General features: G+C 40.0%; 1 protein-coding gene across 1 annotated transcript in view; it reads right to left on the bottom strand.

Annotated features, from left to right (window-relative positions):
• The window catches only part of LOC149289407 (disintegrin and metalloproteinase domain-containing protein 10-like), a 48276-nt gene extending 32932 nt beyond the window's left edge, over positions 1–15344 (bottom strand). Inside the window, exons 1-7 of the mRNA XM_089490503.1 lie at positions 15275–15344; positions 14122–14272; positions 10706–10824; positions 8112–8261; positions 5382–5467; positions 4612–4734; positions 943–1035 (exon numbers count right to left, since the gene is read on the bottom strand). Of these exons, the coding sequence (XP_089346629.1) occupies positions 943–1035; positions 4612–4734; positions 5382–5467; positions 8112–8261; positions 10706–10824; positions 14122–14272; positions 15275–15344 (792 nt within the window). The remainder of the gene's footprint in view (positions 1–942; positions 1036–4611; positions 4735–5381; positions 5468–8111; positions 8262–10705; positions 10825–14121; positions 14273–15274) is intronic.
• Between the last annotated feature and the right edge of the window lie 5911 nt (positions 15345–21255).

Genomic DNA, 21255 nt, shown 5'->3' with positions numbered 1-21255 from the left:
GCAATGTGGGAACAACGTCGTAGGTGTCGGGCTACAGTCGTGTGCCATAGTTGGAAACGTCCACGTCGTGAAGAGCGAGTAGTAGCTACATCCTTAAGAGCAGTTGTGAGGGTGAAGTTATAGAGAGAGGTAGCGTTGTTGGGGCACAACATGTTTGAGATAGGAGAGAGGAGAGGGAGTAAATCAGTAAATACAGGTGAGGTCTCTGGTTAGGACGGGTTGGGGTGTAACAGAGCGAGTAGGAGGCATGGTTAGAGAGCAGGATAGAAGGTGGTGGTCAGAGAGGGGGAGGGGAATTAGAGATGTTAATGAGAGAGCACATGCTAGAAAAAATAAGGTCCAGGGTGTGACCATCATTGTGAGTAGGCGAGTTAACATGTTGTGTAAGATCAAAAGAGGTAATAGAAAGAAACTTTGAAGCCCTGGGAGTGAAAGGGGTGTCAACTGGGATGTTGAAGTCCCCAAGGATGACAGAAGGAACATCAGAAGAGACAAAGAGAGGAAGCCATGAGAAGAAGTGGTCAAGAAAGATGTTAGCTGGGCCCGGGGGACGGTATATAACAGCAATGCGTAGGGAGATGGCATTAAATAGTCAGATCGCATGGACCTTAAATGAGGAGAAAGAGAGTTTAGCGTCTTGCAAATAAAAATGAAGTACTATTGAAGACTATTTAAGATTATTGTTACTTTGCTATTAGCCAAGCACCCGGCACCATGTTTTTTGAACTAGAAATCTAGCATTTGTCACTTTGTTTATGTTTAGGTAGGAGTGCAGGGCTATTATAAACTGAGTTTATATATAGAAAGGATTATATATATATATAATCCTTTCTAAATATAAACTCAGTTTTAAGATGGACAAACATGTTTGTAATTTTATATGGAAAGTTTGATATGATTTTATGCAAGTATTGTATCATTAAATTAATGTATTATACTTACATTTAACATCTTCACTTTAAAGTTGACATGTTTGATACCATCAAAGTTTACACTGTCGTAAATTGTATTTACTGACACGATAAATGCTGCAATCTGTAAAAAAAAAAAAAAAAAAGAAAAAAGGCAGGCTACTTACACAAAAGTACAGATAAGCTGGTGACAAGGACTTTTGTAGTAATGGTATCCGATTTGCTCCTGTCTCCCCGTGCCGGGTCAAAATTGTTTAGTAAGGGCCCTTTCGACCTGGACCACATGGTTCCATGCTGGTGGTGAACTACTAGATTTTATTGAACAATATGTCCGACAGAATAAAACCTTGCAGCAAATTTTTCCGTTCGCTTTTGACCCATTTGTTTTCGGGCAACAAATTATGTTTTTATGTTTGGGTGAAAATCGTGGGGCATTTTTATTTGGGTACTAAATTTATTGCCTGGTGCCCACATTCACGCTCATTTAGTCTCCCACACTCACTCTCATCGTTGTTCCATATATCTCTCTCATCCTCTCTAAATGTTTCACTACCTTCTATACCAACCACTTACGCTTCTTCTCTCTTTCATCTTCTATCTTCATCCACATCTCCACAGACATAACCTGGCATGAACCGTGCTTTCAGTGACATCATCTCCCTCAATCATCCAATCCAGGAGAGAACATGACCAAAAGCGCCTTGATCCTCCAATTGAGGATTCACACCAGGTTATGTTCACGGAGGTGCGGATGAAGATAGAAGAGAGAGAATAAAAGAGGATAGAAGATGAACAACAAGAAGATGTGGAAGCAAAAGTGTTCAGCAGAGAAGGTAGGGAAACATTTAGAGAGTGTGAGAGAGATAGAAGATGAATAACAAGAGAGTGAACAAGAATGAGAGTATGGGTTGACGTTGGTCTGTGGCCAATCGGGTATTTACCTGGTGGTCACTGTCTAAACCAGGGGCGTCCAACCTGTGGCCCTCCAGCTGCTGCAGGACTACATCTCCCATAATGCTCTTTCAGCTAAGGGGCTGGCTGAGGAGCATGGGAGTTCTGCAGCAGCTGGAGGGCTGCACGTTGGATGCCCCTTGTCTAAACTGTCCTTTTTCAATCACAAAGGAGTATTCAATATAAATAATACAAATTTAATACATTTCAATGGAGTTCCACTCAGCCTTGAGGAACAAAGTAATAAACATGAAATTACACTCACAGTATGTATAATGCTGAGGAACTCATTATATATTTAATGCAAATGTATCTGCAGTATCGATATAAATCATAGAAAGGCACTTCCACTCAAATCACAATGAAAAATGTCGTACCTAAATTATGTCATCAGCAACAAACTATGTTCCTCATATCAGTGAAGTTGTTTTAATGTTGTGAAATATTATATAGCATATAACAGCCACCAACCAGTTTCAGCATGCACCATTTTCAAGGTGAGCAGTTAACAACGCCAAACCAAAAGTATGGATGTGCACACTCTGGGTGCAAAGTGAGTGCAATGGCAAGTCCATTATTTTGCAATATGGGTGCAATAGAAAATCCTGTGGGTGCAAAGTGAATGCAATGGCAAGTCCATCATTTTGCGACATGGGTGCAATAGAAAATTCTGTAGGTGCAATGGCAAGTCATTTTTTTCAATATGGGTGCAATGGAAATTTATGAGACTCCAATTTGCACCCACATAAACTAACATTGCACCCATTATGAAAATAAATGACTTGCCATTGCATCCACTTTGCACCTCCATAAATTGTACTTGCAACAATGTTGTACTTAAAGGGCTTGTTTTATTAATACATGTGTGCAGGAATGTTTTACTGTTATACAGAGATATCTCTGTTATGGTAAAGATACTTTGTAAGATGTGAGCAGATGAGTTTGGGCTCCGACTCTGTGTATGAAGATTTAACAGCCATGCACAAAATGGCCGCCAGCAATCGCCAAAATGGCCACCACCCATGCGCAAAACGTCACATGCAGACGGGGACACACATCTTTGAATGGATCTGATCAAAATATTACTATTGATCATATTATCTGATTTCCTAAAATAATAATAAAATATGACTTTTTATATGAATTTATAATATTAAAACTTTTTCTCACTTTTTTTGTGCATAATTTCTGTAGACATAAAATGTGGCTTTTAGGGATATTGGAGGATGACAAGAATTAAAATAAAGTAGTGAATTAACTACCATAGGCTTCCTATATTAAACATGTGGCTAAAGCATAAGTGGATTTATATACAGCTATGTTTAAAAACTCTGTGGGATGGAGTTTAAGCTTAAAACCCCCAAAGCCCTGATTAACATATTGATGTAAGCATGTTAATTGGTCTACTTTGCCTCTCCAAAAGAATATGACATCATCTATAAATCTATGCCAACCAGAAATCCAAGCCAAAAAAGGATTACTGAAGGTATAGATCACAGACGCCTTATTTTACGCCACATACAGATTTGCAACATTGGGAGCCTAACAGAACCAATACAAGCCACCAGGCCCGGACTGGGACAAAAAATAGGCCCGGGCATTTAAGACTGAGTAGCCCATTTTTATTTATTGTTAAAGCCCACCCTTCATGTACCATCTTTGCATTTCCCCAAATCACTTAAACATTCATGATAGACATAAACACTTACTCACTCATTCACACAAATCATTAACACATATTCATTAATGCAGTCTCACAAATCATTCAAGCAATTCATCCACACATGAATTCATTAATTCTCATACGCATTCACACACTTCATCCACATTTACTCATTCATTCTTGTACGCATTAACACTACCCCCTCTCCCCATGCCCTTCTTATCTGCCCCTTCTAACTATGTTCCCCCTTATCACTATGTACCCCCTTATCACTATGTACCCCCTCTCACTATCTATCCCCTCTACCCCTTTCTATCTAACCCCTCTCCCCCCTCCCACTGCACCCCCCTCCCTCACCCTACTTACCTTGTTGCCGGAGTAAGCAGCAACTGCGACCGGGTCCGCCACTCTAGGGGGCCAGGCAGCCCCCACCAGGGCCGGCCTTAGGGGTGCGCGGCCGCACAGGGCTTAAATTAAAACATCGGGGGGGTTTTGTTGTTTTTTTATTATTATTTATTTAACATCCTCCATGTTAAATAAAGTTAAACAAACTTTATTTAACATGAAGGATGTTAAATAAAGTAAACAAAAAAAACCCCCAATGTTTTAATTTAAGCCCTGTGCGGCCGCGCACCCCTAAGGCCGGCCCTGGTTGGGGCTGCCTGGCCCCCTAGAGTGGCGGACCCGGTTGCAGATGCTGCGGTTATGCCCTGCGTTAATGCGGCCGCATAGGCCCAGTCAGGACCCGACTGACTGAGCCTATTTTAAGGTAGGGGCCTGGAGCTGCAGCTCCATCAGCCCTACGTCAATCCGGCCCTTGGCCGCCCGGCCCACCGGGAAAATGCCCGGTGTGCCCGATGGCCAGTCCGGGCCTGCAAGCCACTATGGGTCTGCCCGGTGGCTGTGTTACTGATTCCATCATTTTGGTATGACGTTTTTCGTAATGGTTTAAGAGGTAGTCCCTTTCTATGATTTATAAATATTATATCATCCTAAACATCTCTTTTGATCAGTAGTTATAACAGATACCCAGCATTGCTAATTTTGTCACTTAAAGCTTACAAATTACATTTCTTAATTTTTTACCTGTGAAATCACTTTCTCTATACTTTTAAATCTGTTGTAGAAAAAGAAATCTGCCTTTATATGAAGTAGACATGTTGTAAGTGTTATATCCAAACTTCTCTTGGTCCTGATAGGAGATTCTACCTTAATTAAAAACAAAACATTATAAATATATATATGTTTATAAAATGTTTATGATCATATCATTATTTGCAATATAATGTTTAATAGCTGTATTTTATTGGAATTTTGCCTTGAACTGCTTGAGGTCAGCAAAACAGGAGTGAAAACATAAAACAGCAGTGGACATGTTTTGGATTTTGGTCTGCAATGTCCTCAAAGCCTGACAAGTATGTGCATGTAAGGCATTAGCTCCGTATATTGTAAGCTCTATGACGCAATGACCTCTTTTTCTAATGTATTCATACCAATTGGAACAAAAACTGGGTTAACCTCAAACTAGCCCAGTAGATACACTTTCCATGGAAAACAAACAACAGGCTGAACAGAACAATGTTTTCTCTCTTTCAGAAGTTATGGGGTTTACACTAAATAGAGAGTTGGAATGATGAGCTGCACAATGACTCGCTCACCTCGCTGTTGATTATGAAGAATCAACTAGCAACTTTCCCAAGTAAGAAGGGCTGAAACAATCTACTATAATACATAATTGAATCTATAACAATACTTAGATGATTTTATAAATTATACATTATACATCTTCTTGTTGCAGAAGCTCACTTGTGTTGGCTGTTCACAAAGTATAGTTGAGTCAAGGAGCGGAAACACACCTTTGCTTTCCTTGTCATTTTTTCCAACAGCTGATATTTTTGTAAAGCCAAATCAAAAGATTCTGCATCTTTCATAAGAGAGTAGTCTGGAAAAAATATAAAATATTGAACACACATTTATATATAGGATTAGATAGATAGATAGATAGATAGATAGATAGATAGATAGATAGATTAGCCTCTTCTCCCCTAACACATATATGAACAATACAGAGTAATGTGCTACATTATTGTGGTTTTAATACATAACATTTATTACATTGTCAAGAACATTAGTGAATATATCCATATCTGTATCTGATTCCTCGGACTCTGGAGAAGTAATCTGATCTCCATATGGGGATGTTTTAAGTGATGTATTCTGGTCTAGGTAGACTAGAACCTAGGGTGCGAGGTCTAGGGGGGTGGCCATATCACTATGAAGAACTGTGTTGAGTCTTAGTTTCCTTCTGCCTGGTGGTGCACTTCCTTAAAAGGTGTAGCTCAGCAGTAAGGACAGTGGAGCAGAGGGTATGGCTGGTGATGCTGCTCTGGGTTAGGGATACACCATTGGATGTTGTTTTGCCCCTTCAACTCCCATTTTTTGACACTTTTACTCATTTCCTCTTCTGCAAGCTGTGGCCTCCCTGTTACACTATAAGCAGGTGTGTGGATATATATGTATATGGACACGTGTATGCGGGTGTATGGATGTACATGTGTGTAAATATGCATATGTATGTATGTGTGTGTGTATATATATATATATATATCATGGTTTCTGCTAATACTAGTTAAATCAGGATGCATGGGAGGTGGCTGGGAATGATAAATATTTGGGAAACCTTTTGTCTTAGTTTAGATAACACTGATATGCGTGATGAAGGGTGTGTGGAAGAAAGACAGGTTTTCTCATGAAATAGATTGAATCAGGTCAAGAGATCTTTGGGTTTTACTGCCCCATGATTGTAAAGACCCCAGGGTGTGGTGTTGGCCAAAAGGAATCACTTCAAAGTGTAACTACGGCAACCACCGGGTCCAATCAGGGATCTCCTAGTAGACCTAATTAGGACCCTCTAGTATATCAAGGGACAGGTAGTGAAAGTAAAGAAGAGGAGAGGAGGAGAGAAAGTAAAGAGACAAAGGAACATCACTAACCTGGAGCTCTCAGGGAAGGTAACTATGAACATGCATGTTTGAATATTGTAAATAGGAACTTATATATATGTATTTGTTGTAAGCGTGTCAATTAATGTGGGGATTATTGTTATTGTATTGTTATTTGTATTGTTTTATATTTGGAACGTTCTAGTAAAAGTTTGTATTGTTATATCAGAGCCGCATTGTGGATTCTTTGATATCCTGTTGTTGTTTCCAAAATATTCTGTTGCATTCTGGAAGAAGCGAAAGTTTTTAGTTCAAACCTTAAAAGTTAGAAGAGATAGAACAGGGATTGTTTAACTAAATAAGCCAGTGGGTGGGTTTATCGGTGCATATTTCATAAGTGTATCCATATACCCATTCACCTGGATAAGTGTAGTTATTGTAGTTAGAAAACACATTAGCCTTCAGGAGATATATCCGAATACATATTGTGATTTCATTGATATGTGTTTGGATGTATCTGTTGTTGGATCAGTTGTAATCTTAAGCACATAACACATTCATAAGTCTTTTAGATGGTATGCTGTAGATAAAGCATTAATCCATTTGATTGATATTTTAATAACACAATTCCCTAGTTCCCTCAAAAGAAAACTTAACACTCCCCCAGGCTTGTCACCAATATATTCAGCTGTAATGTAAACAATGTTCAGTACCAAAGCACTATAAAAATGTGTAGTTGAAAATGTATCTGCTCCATAAAAGTTTTTTGTTGTATCTAATTGCCTAGTCTGTATGTTAAGAGAGTGTTTGCAAACTTGTACCTTCATGCAGTTTACTGTGAAGTTCTGTGAAACGGATATTGGTTGCAGACCTCTTTTTTATCAAGAGAGTAGGGGTTACATTTATTTAGGGAAGAAGGCAGATAGAGTAAACAAAATATGTTAGATCAACATATTGCTATTTTTTTAAAAATTGCATGGAACAGTTTAAAGAAAAGGTTGACAGTTATCAAACATATACAGAATATATTCAATATATATATATTGTGACATTCATGTAGGATTGGTGGTGGAAGGGAGGAATGTTTCTCCTAGATTCCTTTCCTATGTGAAGTAACACCTGAGTCTTCCACCTGCTAGGTGATTAATGAGAGGGCGGATATAAAAGGGAAGCCAGGAGGGCAGATAGCTCTCTGGCTGAGGACACAGAAAGCCTGTCTGTGGGAGAGACATGCAAGTAAAGTTTGCTGGATGTATTGTGTTAAGTTGGCAGAGAGAAGCTCTCCAGCTGGTAGTGAGGGACATCCCTTGTATAGTAAGTGCCGGACAGGCAAGGTATTTCTTTTGTTGCTGTGTTGTTATATTTCTTTTGTCTTTGCAACCTTTCTAATAAACCTGACCCTGTGTCAGATTGCACAAACTTACTGCTGTTTGCCTGGTTTGAATGAAGACGGGCACTTGTCCCTTGACCTCAACGAGGGGCGATTCCTGACCTATCTCACAATATATATTTATCAGTTGACAAGACTCTGTGAACCAGTGTGGGTTGTTAATTAATAATCTCATTTGTACTTAAGACATGATAGTTAAGCAAACTTTGCAAAGATAGATAAAAAAACATATAGGAGGATAATGATCCACTTACCGATATCTGATTCGTGATACATGTATGAATCCACTGTGGCATTATTGTGATTCTTCTCATATTCTACATAGAAAGTACCATTTCTTGTTTCAATAAATCCTTCAAAATGACCTTCGATGATAGCCCCATGACAGAATGATTGCTTTTCATCTGTTTCAGGTAGTAAAATATTTAGATGGGGTTTGATAACATCTTAGAGAGACACAAGCAGAACAAACAAGATGCAAAAATATCAAATTATTTTTTATCATTAGCCTCAGAGATGTATCTTGGCTGGGTGATGCCTTTGGCCTAACCCAGGGCAGTGCCCCAACCATCCCCTACCACTTACCTCCTCAGTCTTTACCAAGAAGGTCACTAGGAACTCACAGTGTACAATATTGTATTCACGCCAGTTACAAGGGAAAATTCTGATTTCCTCAGCTGGCCGAAAAATAAGTGGTGTACTGGGGTAGTGGTTTACTGTCCTCCCTCCCAGTAAAGTCAAACTTTCTTATATTGCCTCTATTATGTCCTTGTATTCTAACATTTCTCAACCTTTGAATGAACCTTCCTCTTTTACTTTTTGAAATCTGTTTATATATTAAAATCTTTCTATCGCATTGTCTCCTGCAAGCTACATATTGAGATTCCTAAGTCTTTCTATTTTGCTAACCATTTATCATTTTACTAGCCCTCCTCTGAACCTTTTGGAGAAGGGGTCTCCAGAACTGGACACAATACTGTATAGTCCTGATAAGGACTAGAGTTCTTTAAGGTCTTACCAGAGTTCTGTAAAGCGATATAACCGCCTCCCCCTTCTTGCTACTAATGTCTCTAGCTATACAACCCACCCCTCTGCTTGTTTTTTTTCATCAGGTTACTCTAGCACAGGGGTGTCCAAGTTTTTTCTGCAGTGGGCCACTTCATCAGAATTGTATACGTGCGTGGGCCGCACTCATTTTTCACTGTGACAAAAAATATGGCCTTTAATAAAATATGCAGATTAAAATAAAGTAAAATGACACAAAACCTTTACTCTTCCTCTCACTGATTTCTGGGCCTTGAAAGTTTTGCGACTACAAATTCAGGATTCCCTAGATTTATTCTAGGGATGAACTAAAATGAAAATTCTGGACCAAAACATTCAGGGTTCACTTAGCCAAAACCGAAAATGACCCCCACCTTTAAAAATAATAATAAAAACTCACATGTTTAATAAAAGTAGGTAACACACAATTGGACAAAATTAGCAATATGACTTGGCATGATAGGAGTGTGATTGCTAACAGCAATCACACTCCTATCATACCCAGGCAACCAGTAAATGCTGGTACATAGGCATGATGGGACTGTGCTCGCTGTGATTGCTGTTAGCAATCACACTCCTATCATGCCAAGTCAGCCAGTACATGCTGGTACAGGGTGGCTGTAAGTGATGTGCAGACCCCATACAGCTGGCAGCATCACTACACAAGGGGGGCAGCTAGCTAGGTTTCAGCATGTACTGGCTGACTTGGCATGATAGGAGTGTGATTGCTAACAGTAGTCACAGTCCCATCATGCCTAGGTTCCAGCACTTACACATCCATCCAGTAAATGCTGGAACCTAGGCATGATAGGAGTGTGATTGCTAACAGCAATCACAGTCCCATCATGCCAAGTCAGCCAGTACATGCTGGTACAGGGTGGCTGTAAAGTGCAGACCCCATAATGCTGGCAGCATCACTACACAAGGGGGGCAGCTAGCCAGGTTTCAGCATGTAATGGCTAACAGCAATCACAGTCCCATCATGCCTAGGTTCCAGCTATCCATGCTATCACACACACACACACACTCATTTATTCATATAATCATTCATTCACAGATTCATTCCCTCAATCACACACACTCATTCAAACACCCTCCCCACCCCCTTACCTGCACTGCAGCTCCTCGATGCCGCTCACAGACTTCAGCAGGGGGCGCGGCCTCCCTCTGCCTTCTCTGCTAAAGCACAGAGGAAGTAGGATGTCACGTGAACTCCGCTTCCTCTGTGCAGTCCAGAAGACCCTCCCACAAGTAAGTAGCAGGGCTTGAGGTGCGGCTCGCGTAAGATCGGTTGCCCTGGCTGCCGATCTTACGCGGGCCGCACCTCGAGGTCTCGCGGGCCGCATTTGGACGCCCCTGCTCTAGCAGGAAGCAAACACTGGAATGAAAGCCAAATCCTGATTGGCTTCTTGGTGTTTTTGGATGGTCACAATTCCAAGCAGAATTCAAGTGTTGGCCAATTACAAAAAATGAACAGATGAGAATAAATTATAAATTATACCTATAAAATTGAACTTTCACAGTAATGGAATACAGAAATGTAAGAAACTTATGTTGGCAGCAAGTACAACTTGGCTTGCAAAGCCTGGGTCTAACTTGGCTTGTTCCACACAACTAGTTTAGTTTTTCATTTTAGCCCAAGATGTTAAATGGAACACTTGAAGGGAATTACTAGATTAAAAGAGAAATGACCTATTTTGAGAAAACCTAATTTATGGGTGAATAGCCTCAATTGTCTTTTTTTTATTAATATAAAAATAGCAAACAAATGCAGTGGTACTTGGAACCAAGCTTTATGACATACCTGTGAGTGCACCCGTGTATATAAAAGAGACATCTACTGGCACTGTTTTTTCATTGGACACAATTTCAAAATCATCAGCAAAAACTGTTGAATCTTTTTTCAGCACCAGCTCAAATTTTCTAGAACATGAACAATGAAGTCAATTATAGTTAATTGGCTGATTTTTATGTTATCACATTTTGTTTTTATATTCATAAATATTTTATTGATATTTCTTATATAAAAAGAATAAATACATACAAATATACATTGCACAGTCATTATATAGACCCCCCCCCAAAAAAGTTTTAAGCTTCAGATTTACACTTTGCTGTCGTTAGAGATGCATAATTTGTACAAATTCTTACGGTTTGCAATGATTAAGAACTTTATAGATTATACAGAAAATTCTTCAACTTAATTTGTTAAAATCAGCGATTAATTATGACAAAAAAGAATGATTTAACTATTATTACATGTTACAAATGCTAACAGATAATGCTCAGGTTATTTTGCTCTATATGTTAAGGTAAATGGATAGGTTTCTTGGAAAGTACAGTCAATTGCACTTTTTTTTTTTTTTTACCCTAACTGAATTGTATTAGAACTCTGTGAAAATACAGCAGGATAATCATTAAACCAAGGACCAATGGTGGTCCATGAGTGTTAGCTTAAGAAGCACTGTCTGAAATTACTAACTTAGAAAGGGAACTTTGAAGATTGGTTTCAGACCACTGTGATACCACATATATATTGGTCAAATGGAATGTATGTACTATGGGAATATTAGTAAGCCAGGATTCTTTAGCCGTGTTCCAATCAATGACAATATCTTAAAGGGGTAGAATTTTAGGAGGTGTACATTTGGTAGAATGTGGGCATTAGACAGTTGGGCAGATTCGGGTATAGCCTACATGAAATTACTAGTACCTAGTGAATTAGACTCTGTCCACAGGGGACGAGACTTTTTCTATGGATTCCAAAGTTTTTAGGTCAATTTCAGAGAGAATAAGAAACAAGCTTAGTAAGATGTGGTATCTTCCACAGCAACAGTGCTCCAAGTGCCACACATTACTACCATACCAAGAGATTGTAATTTGGATTCTTTACAAAAAACATTAAAACATTGTTACCTTTAATAGTATCTGCATATGGTTAAAACAAATGTAAAAATAGGTGCCAAAAACACCTAGTACAGGGGTGTACAAGTTTTTTCTGCAGTGGGCCACTTCATCAGAATTGTATGCGTGCGAGGGCCGCACTCATTTTTCACTGAGAGAAAATATGGCCTTTAATAAAATATGCAGATTAAAATAAAGTAAATGACACAAAACCTTTACTTTTCCTCTCACTGATTTCTGGGATTTCTAGGCCTACAAATTCAGGATTCTGGAAAAGTAAAAATAAAATAGTTCTATTTATTTTAGGGATGCACTAAAATGAAAATTCGGGACCAAAAATGAAAATTCAGGGTTCACTTAGCCGAAACTGAAGTGAATGCAATCTCAGGCATACCCAGATTCCAGCATGTACTGGTTGGCTGGGCATTGTATTTTTTGTCCAATTTTAGTGTGTAACCACACTTTTATTAAAAGTAACACACCACAATTGGACAAAAAAAATCAACAATATGACTTGGCATGATAGGAGTGTGATTGCAGTGCAGACCCCATACTGCTGGCAGCATCAATACAGAAGGGGGGCAGCTAGCCAGGTTTCAGCATGTACTGGCTGACTTGGCATGATAGGAGTGTGATTGTTAACAGCAAACACACTCTTTTTATACCCAGGCAACCAGTAAATACTGGAACCTAGGCATGATGGGACTGTGATTGCTGTTAGCAGATTGCTGTTAGATGTTAGCAATCACACTCCTATCATCCCAAGTCAGCCAATACGTGCTGGTGCAGACCCCATACTGCTGGCAGCATCAATACACAAGGGGGGCAGCTAGCCAGGTTTCGACATGTACTGGCTGACTTGGCATGATAGGAGTGTGATTGCTAACAGCAATAAAAGTCCCATCATGCCTAGGTTCCAGCACTTACACATCCATACTATCATACACACACACATTCATTCACAGATTCATTCCCTCAATCAGACATACTCATGCTCTACAGCTCTCGATGCCGCTCACAGACTTAAGCAGGGGGCGCGGCCTCCCTCGTTCTCCCCACAGAGGAAGCAGGACTGGAGCAGAGAATAGACCCTCCCACAAGTAAGCAGCAGGGCTCTTGTGATCCTGGCTGCCGATCTCACGCGGGCCGCACCTCAAGGTTTCGCGGGCCGCATTTGGCCCACGGGCCGCATGTTGGACGCCCCTGACCTAGTACCTCATACAACTAAAATATTAAGTTAAAATAGCCTTCCCTGTCACCTCCCCACAGAAAAGTTTCACCACCACCCTGAACTGTTGATACAAGGCAGGATGGATCCATGCTTTCATGTTGCCAAAGTCTGACCCTGCCATCTGAATGTTGCAGCTGGAATCGAGACTAATCAGACCAGGCAACGTTCTTCCAGTCTTCCATTGTCCAATTTTGGTGAGCCTGTGTGAATTGTAGCCTCAGTTTCCTGTTCTTAGCTGACAAGTTCTGTCTACAAGTCATGGATTTATTGCAGTCACTACTAACAACTTGCATCTGAGCAGTGCTTTGGAGTCAGCCTTGGCACACTTTGGGCCCCTTAGTACCAACTGAGCATCATTTAAACGTGACAGCCCACCTGAGTATTGTTGCTGACCATGTCCATCCCTTTATGACCATTGTGTACGCATCTTCTGATGGCTACTTTCAGCAGGATAATGCACCATGTCACAAAGTTCACATCATTTCAAGCTGGTTTCTTAAACATGACAATGGGTTCACTCCAGTGGCCTCCACAGTCACCAGATCTCAATCCAATACAGCATATGTGGTGGAACGGGAGATTCGCATCATGGATGTGCAGCCGACAAATCTGGAGCAACTGCGTGATGCCATCATGTCCATATGGACCAAAATCTCTGAGGAATGTTTCCAGCACCTTGTAGGAAGTATGCCGCAAAGAATAAAGCCAAAAGGGGTCCAACCCGGTACTAGCATGGTGTATCTAATATAGTGGTCAGTGAGTGTGTATGTGTATATATATATATATATATATATATATATATTGGATAACCTACACAACGTCTAATTGGAACACAGGAGAGATGGTTGCTGATAAGGGCCTCTGTACGTCTATGAAGACATTACATTAAAAAGCAGCCATTTCCAGATACAATAGTTATTTATAACATTGACAATGTCTACACTGTATTTCTGTTCCATTTCAATAGACAGAATTTGCCTTTCTTTCAAAACCAAGAACATTTATAAGCAAACCCAAACTTTTGAATGGTAGTGTATATACAGTAGCTAAAGTAATGCCAAAAGACAGAAATTGATCACATGTACCTTTCGTATGCAAAAAGTTTCAATTGTAATACATGTTCCTCTTCTTTGGTAGCTCTTTTTGATCTTTGATGATTCTGAAGTAGGGCATCAGTGTCATATGATATTCGCTCATAATATTTCAGAAACGGTCTTTTCTTTTCAAAGGTAACCACTAGAAATGAACATAAATATAAATCGAACATCTTTAGTTATTAAAACATTTTTATCTACACTATGTTCATAGGGTTCCACTGGCATGTCTTTAGTCCTAGTTAACACTCACTTCTCATTCTCAGCCTTTTCTTTCATGTCTCAGACAACCCCAGACCTTACCCACTATTTCCTTCCTTATTTTTCCATAACATTTTCCCCCTTTATGCCAGTCTATGTTTATTTTGACCTTGTTTCCCTTCATCTATGTACAAATCTTTTCTTGTGAATCAAAGAATTGTCTAATCAAATCCACCTTTCCCCAGGATCTTATTATGCACGACTTTAGAATTATCCTTATAGAAAGCCATACTTATAGTCATAGTTTAATCAGAAGGAATTAGGCAAATGTAAGGTTAACAAGGAATTGAATCCTAACCTCTTACTAAAAGATAACATTAAAACATAACATTTATTGAATACTCCCTGAAAGAAGAATTGAATGCCTGGAGGTTGTGGTTATTAAAAGATAGAAAAAAGAAAGTACTGCCTCACACCATGTATCACCCTGGTAAACATGATAAAAGATGGCAAAACACTTTCTAAACAGGGACTCAGGCACCTACGCAAATACCATGCAATTGTTGTGATAAATATATATAACAATATTTTACAACTATTTGCACAAACATATCTAACCACCTCAAAATACTGTATACATATAAACAAATATAACCATTTGAGGAAAAGGGAAATGTCTAAGCGTATGTAAATTAACTTAGCCATGTATGATAGGCCTGTGGTATATTAAGGGACCTCAATCATATAAGCTACTTGCATATAAGTATTATATGGTACAATTGCACTACAGTCCTTTACATTTTTTTTGTTATTCTTTCTATTAAACCTCATCATATCATAGGCCAAAGTCCATAATGAAATAAACCAACTGACATTCTGCAATAGCATTTACTTGGGTATCAAACTTTCTTGGCCTGTTCCATATTACTAAAGTTAGTCTTACCTGGGCCCTCAGCTTTCACAATCAGGATTTCAGTTATAAGGAAAACAGGAAAATACTGGAGCGAGTGCATTGTACTAGAATACTGATCTTTCTCAGCGTGTGATGTGAAAAATATGTATGACTGCAGGGAACAAGGAAGTGAACTGCCATGCCCATTAGTATACATGCATAGACATGCTTCTGTGACATATCAGCTTATTTAAATATCATGCACAGAGTTAGGTTTATTTAAACTGCCTTTACTTCAGTAAAACATTTCATATTATTTGCATTAATGATTTGTAAATGTATTTTACAGTTTAGTTACTTGTATTCTTGTATGTCAAGTGCATAATGTAGTTTATCTGGAATGTTAACCGCACAAACATGCTTTTAATTTTTCTTGTCAGTGCAAAAAAAAGTTTTATACATACTGTAATAGTCTCAATTTCATACTAGGTATTTAAAGAGAAAGAAAAGATGCAATGTGAAGATGCCAAAGAAGCTTTAATCGTCCGTAAAGAAAAATCTGTAACAAGCTATATACTGTACTTTATACTACACCTACACAGCTGAAAGACATCTACTTGCAAAAGAACACAACTTGTAGTATTTACAAGTAAGGTCTTGTAAAACTCCCAGCACTCACAGAAAAACAAGTATAGTGCCAAAAAAGGGAAAAAGTAAAAAAAAAAAGGGAGGTACTCAACTCATACACGCAATAACATACTTTACACAAGAACACAACTTACAGGAACAACTCACAGCTCGCAGACACTTCAGCACACAAGGCGAGGCACAAACAAGCTACCCCCAGTCACTCTTTTCAATATTCATGTCACAGCAAGACATTTCATATCACTTACTTTCTGTCATAATACCCCAGGTATATAACATCTCAATTTATCATCTTTTGTTTATAGGGCACCAACAATTTAAACGTATTTTACAGTACATACATGTAAAAGTTATGACAAGACTAGAATGTATTAATCGAATATACCGGTATATACCGTATTGGCCCGAATATAGGCCACACTTTTTCCCCCCACTTTAAGTCTTTAAAGTGGGGGTGCGGCCTATATTCAGGGTCTAGCGGCCTACGCCCGGGACATGCCGTTCCCGGCGCCGGGCAGGCAGCAGGTTTAGGATACAGATCCCCCGCAGCGGTGCAGGGGACCTGCATCCTACTCTCCGATACGCCCAGACAGCCTCCCCTGCCGGCACTTTCAATGGGGGGAGTGCCAGCACGGGAGATTGTCTAAGCGCATCGTGCAGACGTTCACCGGCTGCGACGATGCGCATAAACAACCTCCGCGGCCGGCACGTCTGCACGATGTGCTTTAACAATCTCTCTTGCAGGGAATTCCCACGAGGGGAGATTGTTAAAGCACATCGTGCAGATGTGCCGGCAGCGGAGGTTGTTTACGCGCATCGCCGCAGCCGGTGAACGTCCGCACGATGCATTTTACCTCTGCCCCAAAGACTTACCAGAGCAGATTCCCGGGTGTCTTGCGGGGCCGGCAGGGGACATCTACGCAATACGCGTATACAACTTCCGGTGCCAGCACTTCCGCTGAGTACCGGCACCGGGAGTTGTATACGCGTATTGCGTAAATGTCCCCCTCCGGCCCCGCAAGACACCCGGGAGTCTGCTCTGGTAAGTCGGGGGGGCAGAGTGGCAGCATATCTCGAGGGGGGGGGTACAGAGTGGCAGAATATCTCGAGGGGGGAGGACAGAGTGGCAGCATATCTCTGGGGGGGGACAGAGTGGCAGAATATCGGGGGGGCAGAGTGGCAGCATATTTTTATTTTATTATTATTATTATTTTTTTTTTAAAAGCACCAAACTTTTAGGGTGCGGCCTATATTAGGGTGCGGCCTATATCCGAGCCAATACAGTATGTAGCACCTTGGCATGGCATATTATAAAGCTAGTTTATGTTTAAGGGAATGGACTGAGCAATCAATTTGTATTCTTCAGTGTTTTATGTGTTTAGCTTTCTAGCAGATGTTTTAAGGTCTCTAACAGTTTCCTGATGGGAAAAATGGGAAAGTATTTCATATACACATTCTGCAGCAGCTGTTGTTTGCCGATATTTCATCTATTATACATTGATCAGCTATAACAGTATGGCCACTGTAAGGTGACGTGAATAACATTGATTATCTTGTTGTTATGGAAACTGTCAGTGGGTGCAGTGCAGTGCAGGGGACCTGCATCCTACTCTCTGATACGCTCAGACAGCCTCCCCTGCCAGCACTTCCCACGGGGAGGTTGTCTAAGCGCATCGTGCAGATGTTCACCGGCAGTGGCGATGCGCGTAAACAACCTCCGCTGCCGGCACATCTGCACGATGTGCTTTAACAATCTCCCTTGCCGGGAATTCTCACAGGGGGAGTCCCGGCAAGGGAGATTGTTAAAGTACATCGTGCAGCGGAGGTTGTTTATGCTCGCATCGCCGCAGCCGGTGAACTTCTGCGCGATGTACATTAATGTTCCTTGCCGGTACTTCCCACGGCGGAAGTGTCGGCAACGGAAGTTGAATACATCTTGGGGACAGAGTGGCAGCATATCTCGGGGGGGTAGTAGAGGGGGGGCACATCTTGGGGGCAGAGTGGCAGCATATCTCGGGGGGGGATAGAGTGGCAGCTTATCTCAGGGGGGCACATCTTCGGGACAGAGTGGCAGCATATCTCGGAGGGGGCAGAAATATTTTTTTCTTTAAAAAAGCACCTAACTTTTAGGGTGCGGCCTATATTCTGGTGAGGCCTATATTCGAGCCAGTACGGTATATATATATATATATATGTCCGTATGAAAGTCAGTAATGACTGAAACGTCGACTTGACTTTGAATAAAATGAAATTGTCTATTTAAAGACCTGGAGTGCTGACCATCTTTTTGAAAGTGTTTTACATGGAAACTGCTGGTTACTAGCACCGGGCTTGGAATATTTGGAATGGTGTGCAATGGACTCTGTGAGTAAATATATATATATATATATATATATATATATATATATATATATATATATATATAATGTCCAAAATTAACAATTGCACACCAAATCATAAAACATCCAAAAATAGTTACCGGCACTCCAGGGACTTCTTTAAATAATCACTCGAGAAACTGCAGTTTTCTAATCAACGTTTCAGTCTGTCCTGATGAAAGTCTAATAAACAGACTGAAACGTTGATTAGAAAACTGCAGTTTCTCGAGTGATTATTTAAAGCATATATATATATATATATATATAGGGGATAGTAGAAGTATTATTAAACACTCATCTACAGACACCAGACAAGCGAGAAGGCTTGCTTTTCCCTCAGAAATCTCATGGTGCTTTCACAACCACAAGGGATTCTGGGTAGGCACATGCAAATAAGGTTAACAATTATCACCTTTGCCTCTATATCCACTTTATACATGGATCCCTTGAAAGTAATTGCCCGCTGTACAAGACAATCTTTAGACAAAACTCAGGAAGAGGTACAATAGCCAGATCACCACTCATGGACAGCTGTTTCGTCCTTCATAGGACTCGTCAGCATGAGGTTGTGATACTGGCTTAATAGTTGAGGCTTGGGGTAGCTAAGAAATACTATTACATAATTTATGGTGGGTAAAAGGTAATGGAAACCCTTCCACTCAAATTTAAGGGGTAGTAGAAGTATTATTAAACACTCATCTACAGACACCAGGCAAGCCAGAAGGCTTGCTTTTCCCTCAGAAATCTCATGGTGCTTTCACAACCACAAGGGATTCTGGGTATATAATTGTTTGCAATCACACTGGAACCTGGGCATGATAGGAGTGTGATTACAGTCTCCCTATGCCATGCTATCCCCCCCACTTATACATCTATGCTATCACATTCATTTACTCATTCACAAACATTCATTCACTCATTCATATTCTCATTCATTCACAGATACACATTCATTCCCTTAATTACGTAATAATTACGTAACATACACGCTTACACAAATTAGACACACTTACTCATACTCACTAACACATACATTCACACACAATTACACATCCATGCTCTCACACACAGCAACATCCATGCTCTCACTCACACACACACAATTAGACATCCATGCTCTCTTTCACACACACACACATCCATGCTCACACACAAACACTGTTACACATCCATGCTCTCACACACACACATAATTAGACATCCATGCTCACACACACACACAATTACACATCTATGCGACAATCATACATACAAACATTCCCGCCCCGCTTACCTCTCAACGCTCCTGCAGCTTCCTGCTGAGGCGGGTGCGCGACAGGAAGTGGAGGAGAGAGAGGAGTGCCAAGCAGTTGCGCAAGAATAAGGTTTCAGCAACCGCTTGCGCACCTCAGTCTACTTCGTGAGGCCTGTGTCTTGCTCACGGTGCTCGTGCTTCATGCTGAGTGCCAGAATATGACATCATATCCTGGTGCTCAGCAGTGAAGCCACGCAGACCACAGCAGAACTGCAAGACAGAGGCATTCGCACTCCCACCACAGGACTTCAGCAGGGTAAGTGAACTACAAAGGAGGAAGGGTAGGTAGTGAGAAGTGGGGGAGAGGGGGGAGATAGTGAAAAAAGGGAGGAGAGGTAGCTAGTGAGAAAGGGGGGGTAGTAAGAATATTGAAATAAATAATGTGAGAATGCATGAGAGTATGAGTGAATTAATGTGTGGATGCATTATGTGAATGAGTGAGAGAATGAATGAATTAATGTGCGGATTAATTGTGTGAATGAATGAGAGAATGAAAGAATTCATGTGTGGATAAATTGTGTGAAGCAGTGAGAGAATGAAAGAATTAATGTGTGGATGAATTGTGTGAATGAGTGAGAGCATGAATTAATGTGTGGATGAATTGTGTGAATGAGTGAATGAATGAATTTATGTGTGGATGAATTGCTTGAATGATGTGTGAGAATCCATTAATGAGTATGTATAAATGATTTTTGTGAATGAGTGAGATAATATATAATGTTGTGAATGATAGTGTGAATAAGTAAGTGAATGTGTGTATCATGATTTGTGGAAAGGCAAAGATGGCACAAGCAGGGTATTTATGGAACAAAGATGGCACAGGCCGGGCTGTTTGGGGACAAAGGTGGCTCACGCGTGGCTGTTTCAGAAAAAACATGGCAAATCCTATGTGTGTAATTCGGGTGCTGGTCAGGCTCTATGTGGACAATGTGGATGCAAGGGCTGGCCTTTGGGGTGTTTACTCTGTGATCTATGCTGGTAGTTTAGGGGGATTTTTTTATACCTTTTAATGCTGAGTTTTTGTGCAAATTCCATTCGATCTATACATGCAATGCTGGGTTTTTGTGTTATTCTGTTGATCTATATCTGCTATGTTTCCATACATTTTTTACGTATACCTGCAAATATTGGATTTGTATGTCTTATTCTGTTTATTTGATCTATATTTTCTTTTATTATTAATATTTCTCTTTTTTTATTTATAATCAAAAAAGTACATTTAAAACATACAAAAACAGACATGTATAAACATAACAATCGATTTGTTAGCTGTCTACCTAGATTCTTACATAGTGTTATTTATAATCGATCATACTAACATAAACAGCAGCACATACCAATAAAGACGAACAAACAAATATGATATAAACCAACCAGTGCTGCTTGGCATTTGTTATGTCATTATATTATGTTTATAACTCGAATTATCTGTAATTTGCCCTTACTTTTATCTTAATAAATTACATTCTAAACAGATAAGTATATATTATAACGAGTTAAATAGTAAAATAAATGCCATACATCCATTCTTTCATCAATTATACAGCTATGTTTTTGGTTGACAGGTATCATTAAATTTATTATATTACTAAACTTAGTTGTTAACTTATTCAGTGGGTCTTTCTTTTGATTGTGCATGGGTTGTCCATGGATTCCATATCTCTAAGTATTTCATTTTTTTCCCTATACTCATGTAGTAGCCCTCTTCCATT

This window comes from Sceloporus occidentalis, unplaced genomic scaffold (assembly GCF_023333645.1).
Source record: "Sceloporus occidentalis isolate IW3139 unplaced genomic scaffold, rSceOcc1.0.p SCAF_45, whole genome shotgun sequence".
Classification (NCBI taxonomy): Eukaryota; Metazoa; Chordata; class Lepidosauria; order Squamata; family Phrynosomatidae; genus Sceloporus; species Sceloporus occidentalis.
This window is presented reverse-complemented; position numbering and strand designations above follow the sequence as displayed.